Source organism: Egretta garzetta, unplaced genomic scaffold (assembly GCF_000687185.1).
Source record: "Egretta garzetta isolate BGI_Z169 unplaced genomic scaffold, ASM68718v1 scaffold397, whole genome shotgun sequence".
NCBI classification, from domain to species: domain Eukaryota; kingdom Metazoa; phylum Chordata; class Aves; order Pelecaniformes; family Ardeidae; genus Egretta; species Egretta garzetta.
In genome coordinates, this window is record NW_009260493.1 from 2,421,341 (window position 1) to 2,433,531 (window position 12,191).

Sequence of the window (12,191 nt, forward strand, 5' to 3'; positions counted from 1 at the left end):
ATTCCACACCACTACCAAGAAGTCAAAAAAAATGTAACACCCCCCCCCCCCCCCCCCAGTCAGAAAGGAAAGGACTATGAAAATGGTGTATTTAAAAAGGCAAAGGGTGTCATGTCCAGGTGGTTTTATGTGCTCTTCGGTGTGTAGAAAGACATTTCGTAGATAGTCTTCAAATACCCAGGTAAAAGTAAATTCCATTCAATGTGAAATACTTCTTGTGAGCAAGTGTGCTGTCTCTTCCAAGTCCCCTACCACCCCACCCTGGTCCCCCTGGAAATTTCAGAAGGAAGCGAGGTTAAAATCTTGCAAACATGTGGGAAAAGCCAGGCTTGGTACTTCGCAAAGAATTAATGGCTCTTGATTTTTTTCAAAATTTAAAACATGTTTTGCTTCCCAGCAAAATCCTGTAGTGTCTGTTTGGAAAAAGGAACAATTGCATTTCTAAAATGACGTCTCCTAAATTGAATATTCTATTTATCCTTTTTCACCACCCTTGGTATTTCTGGGTGGTTTTTTGTTGTTGTTGTTTTAACAAGTGGTTCTTATTTGGTGTATTTTTTTAAGAATTAGGAAGGAGAGAGTCGAACACTGTACTGGAAGTTGAAATCTGGGGTTGCTGGGTTTATTACAGATGCCTACGCAGTGACAACCCCTAGCGTGCATGTGCGTGAGTGTGTGTGTGCGCGCGCGCGCATTTTTAAATAAAAAGGAAAGCAGAGGTTTGCTCATTTGTTTGCCTATTGTGAAGCTGTCCTGCACCTTTCTACTCCTTTGTGCTGGGGTGAAGGCTGCTGAATGGAGGCCTTGTGCCATTTGTTGATTTTAAACCTCGCTGTTAATCCACAGGAACCTGCTGGTGTGCGCAGCAGGAGAGCTGTGTGACAAGTGGAAATCTGGGCGGGGGGGAGCGCGGGGGGTCACAGGGGATAATAATCATTCAGCCATCAGCCTTTGTCACCCTTAAGCCTAATTGTTACCCTCTGCTGGTAACCACATTGAAGTGCTGGCCTTTTAAGTGTTTCTTGATTTTACTTGGCACAGGCTTAGGGATAGGATCGTTTATTGCTGGGTTCACATCGTATCAGGTTGGCTGGGGTTTGTTTTATTAGCCCCGCTGAATTTTCTGCGTCCCTGAAAATAATTCAGCAGAGTCCAAAGCGATGGAAAGGGCTGAATGGAAACAGTGCAGTGGTTAACAAATTTCCCTCTGTCAGGAGCAGGGCTAAAATCAGAGAGAGACAGCTTTCCTGCTCTGCGAGCCAGCTGCCTCCCGGAGCCTGTGGGTGAGCGGTAGCTCTGCTGGTACCGACACGAGGCTGTCGGAACAGCCCTCAATAAGCAGCAGCAAGGTGATGTTTGGGCTGGGCTGGGGCACAGGACAGCTTCCCCTACCCCTTCGTGCTAGGAGCGCGCGCGTGCTCTCAGGTACGTGTCCAAACTGAAGGTGTGAGGGTGGCTGAAGCAAACTGAACTGGTTGTACACTTGGGGGGGGGACGGAGAGGAGAATTAAACCATTTAAAAACAACAAAGGAAAACCTTTAAGGTGCGATATTTTTTCTAGCAGTCGGGAACTGGTTCTCCAACTTTCCCTGCCAGTTGCACGCACTGAAGTCGGTATTGCGCTTTCTGTTGTTCTCCTTGAAGTTAGTGTAGAAGCTGCTGTAGAAGCTAAAATGAAGCCCGAATAAGGCTTTGCAATGGGCAAGTACCTATACGTGTGAAGTAAGCCTATACTGGGGGATGGGGGATGGCAGGGGGAAGGTTGTTTCATTGCTCCCCCCGCCCCTGTGTGGTGGGTGTTGTGTTAGGCCATTACCTAAGACTGCTTGGGCTTGCATAGGGAGGAAAATCCCCAGCTTGCTGGTGCAATCTTTGGAGCTACTCTCGATCAAATATACTTTCTTTCTAACCCATTGGACGCAACAAGCCTCCAGCAGATGCAGCAACTGTGTTGTGTGCTACGACATGATAGCCAATGATTGAAAGCTGTGCCAGTAGTAGTGATGGTAAATCCAGGGGGGTTACGGCAGTCTGATTTCAACAGCGTGATCACAATCTTACTTTCAGGTCAGTCTTCCACCTGGCTCATTACTTCATCAAAAGGCTTGAGAATGCATCTCAGAGTAGGTCAATGTTTTGACCACTTTGTGCTTGCTACTCTTCTACAGTAAAAGGGGGCCCTTTATTTAGCAGTTTCGGTTTTGTGTGTTTCCATACGTTCCAGCAATAAGGTTCCCTGCTGCTTGTCAGCATGTTGCTCTGCTCCTTTGATTTCTTTATGAACAGCACAGGTCACAGCAGTACCTGTGTGGGCTTGATACTTGCATCAAGAAGATATATCTAGAAAACAGTTCTGATCAAAGAAACCATCAGCACTCAGGTGTTGTATTTTCACCCTTCTGTGATGCGGATTTAATTGTAATTACTAAGTCAGGTTAATAATTCTGTTACAACTGTTGTTGCAGGACATGTCTCAGGAAGGCTATGGAACCAGATCTCAACCCCCGATGGCCCCAGGAAAGCCTAACCATGAAGACTTGAATCTAATCCAGCAAGAAAGACCATCAAGCTTACCAGTAAGAAAATAATGTTTGTTTCAGTATTTTAAAATGAAAGCACCTTACATAGGATTTACATTGCGTCTAGGATGAGTGGATGAGAAGTATTCAAAGAAGTAGCATTAAATGAGGCTGATCACAAACTGTTTTTAAAAATATGGTGAGAACAGACAGCTTGTATATGAGTGGACTTAGCTTGGGCTTGTTCTGGTTTGAAATGCTACTATTGATGTATATCCATGTTTTGTGCTTGTGCACATGTACATTTGCATAGAGGAAATGCATTGATTTTTTTATTTTATTTTATTTTATTTTATTTTATTTTATTTTTGCTTTAGGAATTCCATACTTGCACAAAACAATCTGGTGAGGAAAAGGCTTTCTTCTCTGTGTCCTTTTCAAAGGATTTCAGGATATTCTGGTTTGCAATACCGCTGCCAGGAGTTACTTGGTCCAAACACCAGTAATGAGTTTGACATGTTAATTCTGCTGCTCTCTATTACTACAAAAGTGTAAAAGTGGGAATGATAGCGACACTTGGGTTAGGTTGATCTTTTGGTTAGGAGATTATTTTGGACTAACATTTCTTAGTTTAATGAGCTCTGTGCATTCTGCTGTTGGAGAAACTGCACAATTAATATACTTTGCAAAGACGCTGCAACTACTTGCATTTTTCAAGGTCTTATTTCACTCTAATGGACAAAGTACTCCTTAGCCTTGCCTCTGTGTGCCCCCTTTGGTTTGGGGATTTTCTTGTTTGTTGGGTAAAGCAGCATGAGTTTAAACCAACTAGAATGTGGTATAAATGATGAAAACTGTTTATAAACTACATGACCTCTGGCTTGGAGTAATGTACTGTAAAAATATAGGGTATTTCCTGCAGTTCGCTGGGTATGCGTTCATTTCCAGTTGGCAGAGGGATCCCTCTGAAGAGTTTACCCTATCAAGACACCAAATGTATGTGCGAAATGTGGTAGTTCACTGCGTATTTTACCTCTGGCACATGGCACTGTTGTCAGCCCCTAAAAATAAGGCAATAAACATCTTCGTAGCATTTTAAAGTTGTATCTTTGGCACCTAGGAGAGTATGTATGCCACAAATTCTTTACATGATGTTTGAGACATGGGTGTCCTAGGAGAAGCTATGGAAACTGGTGTGAGAAGATATATCCATTTGCTTTGAACTAGTATTAATTGGACAGTTTTTTAGGAAACCTTTTTTTAAAAGAGTTAATTTCTCTGAACAGGTCTCAAAAATGAATGCTGGCGATTAGCTTAAAAATAGCAGCTACTGTGGACATTGAACTGTTTTGGCAACAACTACCTACTTTAAAAAGCAGTGATATTAAAAGGGACTCTTCACTTCCCAGTTTATCATGAACAGTGTTTATTAGGGTAGAGAGAAGTAAAGTTATGTATCAACTAATGTTCTACTAATTTGCCTGTGTTTTTTCTTAAACAATTGTCCTACTTTTAATCCGTGCTCTGTCCTACCTCTATCATCATGATATCTAAGCAGAGTATTGGGTATTATCTGTGTCCCTGAGTGTTTGGTATATTTAGTAGCTCATTATTATTCTAGGTATGAGTAAGCTGGTACTATTAACAGTGAATGTTAACCATTTTGGCCGCATAGCTTAAACTCTAAGGTGGTCCCAAATGCTGTTATTGAGACACTTCATTTCTGAAAAGCTTTGATACTTAACCAGAGCGCACTTCATATACTCAAAAACCCTGCTGTTTGGATATGGAGGGGAATGGGAGGTACTACCATTTTGTATTTTGTTTTGGTTTTGGTCTGGGGCTTTTTTGTGGGGTTTTTTGTTTGGTTTTTCAAAATTAAAACCAACTCCAACCCTTCGTATGTGGTGGTAATGCTTTTTTTTTGGTAGTATGAGCAAACTCCCCATCATCTTACTTCCAAGGAAAATGTCTTGGAAATTAGGAAAAATCCATACATTCAGAGAATGGTGAACATCATAAATGCTCTAATGTTACTCTATTTGGGGCATGGATGGCTTGACCATACAAACATGTTGCTGGGGTTTTTGGTTTGGTGGGTTTTTTTTTTTTTTGTGGTGGGGTTTTTTTTTCCTTCCCCTGGAGCAAGAGACTTCTGTGTTCAGTTTTGGACTGCTTATGAAAACCCGTGATCACTATCCCTTGTTTACTATTTCTAGTTAGTGTCATTTTGGGGATGCTAAATATGGCTTCTTAAGCTTGTTTTCAAGATAATGCTGTTCTTGAGGGTAGTCAGTTGTCTTTGTACCATGAAGTCTGAAATGATAGCGGTGGTGTTAAGCTTTTAATAAAATTTGGTTATGTTTTGTTTCATGGTATTCTGGTATTTATACAATTTGCCCCTTATCTTTTTGTTTCTTAAGGGCATTGTGTAAAATCACAGCAGCTACATAGCAAGCTCATACAAGTGTCTAAAAACAACAAAAGAGATGTAATACTAAATGGTGAGTGGTGTTCTCTGATGTGGCTTTGAAAAAAAGAGTTTGCCTTTGATGGATTTGAAGAGGAGCTGGCCACTTTCTGCAGCACTGAATGCTGGCTTGTGTCATCCTTTGGGGGGAGTTTTTTCAGCAGGTTTGTGTCACAGTAAGCGCAGCTAAACAGCTCAATAATTGTTCCGTTTCCTTCACACATTGTATATAAAAGTCCTGGCATGAATGTTCCCATAAAGTTCAAAGCGGACAAATTTGTAATGTGGGTTGGTAACAAATGGCTACAAACAAAATATGGCTTTATTAGCTACTTCTAATGGCCTGTCAGATTCTATACAATGCTTGCTTTCCTTCTCCTAACTGCTCTGGTATCTGGAGGGTTTGACCTGTGGGTCTCTGACCATGTGGAGTAACTGAGAGCCCAAATGAAAAGTTGCACAGAGTAGTGCTCCGAGCACTTTTGTTGGGGTCACAATTAGAAGGAAATCTCAGGCTTTTGAGAAAACATGGGAGTTGGGTACTTTGTGGAGGAAAGGAAGTCATAAACAGAAACTGTTCTCTGTTAGAGTGGAGGAATAAAGGGGGAGAAGCCTGAATGAAATTGTCTAGAGAACAGCTACTGCAGAATATATTTATTGAGACTTAAGGGATAATAGCAAAACACACATTTCTGCTATTGTGAGAAAGCTAGAGCAGACTTGCAGGAAAAAGATTCCGAATGATGTATCTGCAAATTTGTTGTTGCAGCAAAGGAGCTTGTGTCAGCAGTAGGCTGTGTGTGCCTACGAAGACTAATCCTTTATTTTGTCTTTAATGAGTAATTTTGTAAATGTTCATGTTGGATTGTGTTGATAAAATGAAGAGCAGAAAACATAAATTAATTTAGTTCTTTTTTTTATTGGCATGAGTATGAAAGCAATTTCAGATTGGCATTGGTGGTTTTGCTATTACTTTGGTTTGTTTTAATAAGGTCCTTATTTGCCCAGTGTCAGGTGTGCTTGTTTCAGGTATGGGGTCACAGGGCCTACCCAAGGTTACCATGCTTTTGAAACAAGAGTGTCTGCGAATTTGTTCTTATTGCAACGTATGGGTAAAGTTTGGCTGTTTGAGCCATTGTAAGCTAGGGCGGCTGCAGTCCTGCTGTGTGCCCCGCAGCACACTGGCTCTGCCACCCCATCTCCTCCCCTGTCACTCCTGGGACTGGCTGGTGGGTTTGACTTGGGGAGCTGAACCAGCTGAGAGATAATCATTCTTTATTTCTGGGTTAGTTTTTGACTGAATCGCTGTGTGACTGCGTGGGCATCAGTGGCACCTCAGAAGAGGAGATGGGAATTGGTAGCTGTGATGGGAAAGGGGGCAGTGGGGACTGCAGCAGCTCTGATTTTTAGCCACATCCTACAAGACTGCATGATCTTGCTGGAAGGCTTTGACTGTCACGCTGCCAGCTTAGACATTGGTGGCACAGCAGATCCCAGTGTTCACAGTTGGGCCCTGCAGCAGTCACAGAGCCCCAGACAGACAGAAGACAGTTCACTTCTTTTATAAGGTAAGTTTTCTGTCAGTTTATGTCCCTGAGTGGTTTAACGCAGTCAGTGAGCGCAAGCCCAGAGTCGTGAGCATGCATGCGCGGCTGGAGGCTGCAGGGAAGGTGGGCTGGTGGCAGCCCTCACCTGCATTGGTATAAACTGTAGAGCAGTCACAGCCTTAGTCTTACTATTTAGCTTGGGTTCATCTTTCGTGTACTGGAGGTCATGCGGTGTTGAAGGGGGAAGGTTGTATCTGGAGTTCAGGGAACTAGGTCACTTAGGATTCTGAGTTCATGGATGAATTAGAATTGTAGAATCATAGGCTCATTTAGGTTGGAAAAGACCTTTAAGATCATCAAGTCCAACTGTTAATATATGGAGACCAAAATACTGTGACATCACTTATTCACCGGGTCTTTACATGGCGGCAGAGCAATTTCTATGCAAAAAAAAAAAAAAAGCCAGCAGTGGAGGTAGAATGCCACTTGTATCTCGTGCAGCGCCATGACATGAGAAGTTTGTTTTTCTGCAATGTCTATAGTTGTATGAGCTTCAGTGGCAGGTAGGTCTCAATAATATATACCGTTGCTTGGATGGATAAACTTTTTGAGATGCCTTGTTTCATTATGCTTGGTACTGTGGAAAAAGAGTACGTCAGCAATCCCTTCCTGATTTTATTAACTGCTTCACAGTTCTGTTTTACCTCATTTTAATGAGCCTCTAAAGGATGTTTCGAGTGCTGGACAGTCATTCCTCTGGTCGACACACCTTTTTCATTGTAGAAAGAGGGTACTAAATTAGATTTCAGAGGACCTCTGTTGAGAACTAGTAGTGAACTAAATGCAAGACTAGATATACTTGGCTCATGGAACAACATCATTTCAGATGCATCTTGATAGGTGCGGGCTGTGAGGAAAATACGTGGGATGGTTTGGGAATCCACATTCCCTGTCTCACTTCCAGAATATGAAATAGCTTGGAAAGTCATTTTGAGCAACAGCGTGCTCCCTGAACAAATGCCTTTAATGGCTGAAGTCTTAACAGACCAGGAAAACAGTTTCCAGCATTATTTGAGAAACTGTGGTTGAGGGTTAGTAGGAGATACCTCTTCTTTTCTCAGAGGTTAAGCTACTGGGATGAGGGACTCTGACATTTATACAGAGCCTAGTCCAGTGAGCCCTCATCATGATCAGGGTTGTGAGCGCTACCATAATGTAAATATTAATTACCACTGTAGCCCCTCTGGTAAGAACAAATCAGTACTAAAGGAGAGGTAGCACAGCAACCCTCTTCTTTTTGTAATCCTTGTTGGATTCTTTGCAGGTAAGCAAATTAGAAAGCTTGATCTAAATTCAAGTGATACTTTAAAAATCCAGAGTATTGCTTCTGGTTTGAAAAAGGGGGAGGGAAAAAAAAACCTGTAAATAGATTCTTCGTAATTCTTGGGAGGCAAATGCAGTTGCCAGTTGATGGATGTGTGTGTAGTGCATGATAGCAATTCTGTCCTGTAGTTATTTGCTTTTGTTCATGTCTCCATCTGAAAATAACTGTTTGGGAGTATGTTAAACCATGAACAAGAAGGAAATGCGAGTATGTAATACTTGTGAATTAAATTTTCCATTGTTTTTACATCAAGTAGGATAAGACTGGTGTGCCTCTTTCCCACTTTCCTTTCTTTTTTCTGCAGTGTTGTAAAATAACTGAATGATCTTGTTTTCCTTTGTTTGGGTCAAGAAATTTTAGCTGAAAATTGTTACTCTGTGGAAGAAGATTATGGACTCAACAAGCCTTCAATTTTCAGTGAATAACACTCCCACCCTCTAGCTTCAGGAACATGTGGTGCATGCATTCTATTTTAAAGTACAGACTGTAATTTAAAACTGAGGCAGTTTGATGCCCCACTGAACTTTGTTTAAGCCTGAAATAAAAGGAAAAAAGCATCAAGTTGCAAAGAAGTGACTAAGCTTTCTCAAAAGCTTTTCTTAGCCGTTATGCACAGAGTTGGAAAAAGTTGCTATTTTTTCCAAGTCATTTTAATTCTAGATCAAGTGCAGTTGCTAGTTTGGTTTTTCTTTCTTCTTCTTGCCATTCCATGTAATAAACTAGAACAAGTTTCATCCAACATGTATGTGTAGAGATACCAAGTATATGTATTTCAGTGTGTTTCTGAGGTGCAAAACATGCTCTGTTGTTGGTGCTGGCGCACATACAGATTCTGTACATGGCCTCCTGTTTGTGTCCTGGTCTTGGTCAGAACAGTGGGTCAAATCCAGTGTGAACCACTGCAGCACCACTGAAATTGGGGATGTTACCAGGGGGATGAATTACACCTTGTGTGTGTCATTGAAAGTCTTAGCCCACTCAGTGTTCATCCATGTTGTACATCTGACTTCAGTGGAGCCAGGATTTCACGTGGGTGATCAAACTGATTCATTGTCTGAGAGTCAACTTGTACATTCAGTTTAAGTCCCAATTTTGGTGAAAAGTACAATTACAGTAGTGCAGAGCAGCCCTGGGCATATGTTGTCTATGCAGGGTTAAACTGAAACACTGAAACCAAAATTGTTGATTATTAGAATTTGTAACGTGAAGAGAAGGTCCTGTTGTTACTCATTTGTGTGTTTGTGCTTTACAGGATTGCTTGGTTTTGCTTGATAGATTGATCATATTTATTTAAAAACCAGTGTTAGGTTGTTACTGAAGTATAAAAACTAATTTCACTAAGTACTGTAAAAAAAGATACTTGGCTATTCCATCACCTTTTCAGTTTTCAAAATACTTTACGATGTTTACAATATCCCTGCAATAACAAAATTACTAATTTAGGATCTAAGAAAATTTACAAAAGCAAAAAGAAATATTTAGTCTGACCTCTACATGAAATTTATGTGGGAAACCTGGTAAGGGATTATAGATCCCAGCAGTGGTTAGGGTTGCAAAAACTTGGATTTAAATAGGCCAATGTTGTCCTACATGGAATATTAAAGTGTTAGTAGCTTTTTTCGTGCAATGTTTTTGAAGCCATGAAGACTTGCATCAACGTACTTTGTACCTCCAAATACCAGGACAATATTGGTGTCGATCTGAGAAACTAGATTTAGTTTTGGGTGGTTGAAGCATTTCCCCCCAGTTGTTCCCTCCCCCAGAGGCTGCTGTCCCCATAGCTGAGGCGACTGAACAGTGTTTGTGCTAGCCACAAAACCACGAAAGCTTGCGGCTTGAAACGAGAGGCAAGCTGAGAGCCCCCAAGGTTGCTTTAATATGCAGGGCCATAAACTGTAGTGGTGCGGGCGCCTCTGCCTGGGAGGCTCGGGTGTACCTGCTGCAGGGGCAGTAACTGCACTAGCTGTCCTTTTACCTGCCTGAATTTCCAAGTGAGTGCCTTTAGGTTCTGCATTTGGGAGTCTAACTCTAATAAAATGGTAGACTTTTTTTTGGATTTGGGGATTATTTTTTTTTTTAATGTTTCACACAATGTGTATACGTATATGTAGTGTGTATAAAAGCATGTATGTCTTATCTGCTTGGTTATTTGTCAATTTTGAGTTGATAGTATAGTGGAAATTCCAAAGCTTAATATATTCACTGGTGCATGTCTTTGTTCATGCCTATGTGAACATTGGGATTACGACGCAGAAAGTAAGACAAAAGAGTATTACTCACTTGAATACCATTTCAGGAAGTACCTGAGACACTGTAAATGTTTTTTTCTTTTATTTTTACCACAAGTATTCCTGTAAGATAGGAATTTTTTTTTTTTCCAGAATGACTCCTTTACTTGTGCTCACCAACCATTGCGAAGTGTGACCTCAGCTTTGTAACCTTGACTAAACACAGTAACTCATTCTGACCAGCAACATCTGAAGCCTGGTAGTCGATGCCTTTTCTTTTTCCTCTACCACCCATTCCTGTTTGCTGGGAATGTGTTGGCTTCTGGTGCAATTGCCGCAGCTTTCATGTAAAAAAAATGCTGTTCGCAGTCTTTGATGTGAAGCTCACTTCTGAGTGCTCCTGGTCAGCTTGCTGTTTCTGTGTAAGCAGATGTCTGTGCAGTCACGGTCAATAGTGTTAAGATTAGGCCAGGTTTCACAGCGCTTTGTCTGATTGTTTATGGTGTATCCATAATTGCTGGGGATTTTAGGTGCCATCATAGTGCAAAGGGGAAGTGTTTGTAATCTATTACTTGTTTTGTAGTACTACATTGGAACCCCAGTAAAGGCAGTCCTGTAGCGCGTCAGACTATTCGTGTGTTTTGCTTTATTTTTTTTAAGTTTGAAACCGGTTTTGAAATTTTTCTCCGATGTGTTTTTTGTGAAACCTAATGTCTTGTAATCCTTAAGTCTCTGAAACCTTCCTTCCTTTGCTGGAGCCATACATCTTTGATTCAGTATGAAGTCTTCCCTTGAAGACAGCAATTCATGGTGGCTTTTTATAGAATCTGTGCTATATTGTGCTGTATGTGAGAAGTGCTTCTGAAGTGTGTTATATGTAAATAGGTTTCTATTATCCATATACACACACAAAATGGGGAGGGGGTGTGCCTGCCCTTGTCTTTGGGAGGCACTACACTTAAACTCATTGCATCAGTTTTCCTTGATGTCATGCAGATTGTTCTGTGCTGTTGCCCACACAATTCCAAACAGTTCTGCTCCCACAGGACTTTGTAAAGAGGGTCCTGTTTGAAATGGCAGTGTAATTTCAGGGGGTGAAGCATCATAGTATGTTGGAATCAAGATAGAAGAGCTGCTAACATCAGCAAAAGGCTACTTTCAGTTCCCAATGTTTAGGCTTTTGATCTTTTTCCTTCCATGCAGACAATTGCAGATGACCCTTTTAATCATCTCAACCTGTGAAATGAGACTTACTGTGTTAAATTAGAACTAGGACCTGAATTTTGAGGCACATTTGAATAATTGCATTAGTATAGGAAAATATGCCATTCTGGATCACTTACTTCACATCATAGTTAAGTGGCATGAATTTATAACTGAATATGTGGAGTTGGGTTTGGTGTGTTGTCCCCTGCTCCCCCCCAGGTGGAAATTCACTTGATAGTTTATCTTCACCGTACTATTGAAGTTATCATTTTGGGAAGTACTCTAAAGATAAGCATATGTGAGAGTTTGTATTTATATGTTTGCATGTAGTAATACATTATGCATCAGTAAGCTTCAGTAGGGTTTGCTGAGTACACAGTAGTGGACCTAGTTAAGACAACAAAGCTTGTTTCATGCTGGAGCATAAGGTGCGCGCTCACATGTATGTTTATAGTCTCGTAGATGGTGAATTTTGCCAATGCATTTTTCACAAAAGGTAATGAAAGAGAACTGAAATATTATTTTTGTTTCTTAAACTGCAAACTTATACAATGGCCAGTGCTTGTTTTTGAAAAGTATGGAAATAAAGGGACTGGAAGTGATCTGAGATTTTTAGACTCGCTTGTTAAAATCAAAGTAATTCAGCAAGATTATATAGGTAGATAAAATGGTGTACGGATTAGAGACATTGGCCTTAGTGAACTAATTCATTATGGCACGGGATGTAACTTAATGCAAACTGTTATCTTTTGATTTTAGACTTTTGTAGTGAACTGAAAGCCTTACCAGTTTTTCATATGATACTGCAGTGGAGATGGAAGAAAAACTGCAGTTTA

The 12,191-nt window shown here is 40.9% G+C and overlaps 1 protein-coding gene across 9 annotated transcripts in view; it reads left to right on the top strand.

Moving 5' to 3' along the window:
* ARID1B (AT-rich interaction domain 1B) overlaps positions 1 to 12,191 on the top strand; it is a 300,848-nt gene that overhangs the window by 67,019 nt on the left and 221,638 nt on the right. For all 9 annotated transcript variants that reach the window (XM_035899774.1, XM_035899768.1, XM_035899771.1 and 6 more), the window contains exon 3: positions 2,467 to 2,577. In XM_035899774.1, the coding sequence (XP_035755667.1) occupies positions 2,467 to 2,577 (111 nt within the window). The remainder of the gene's footprint in view (positions 1 to 2,466; positions 2,578 to 12,191) is intronic.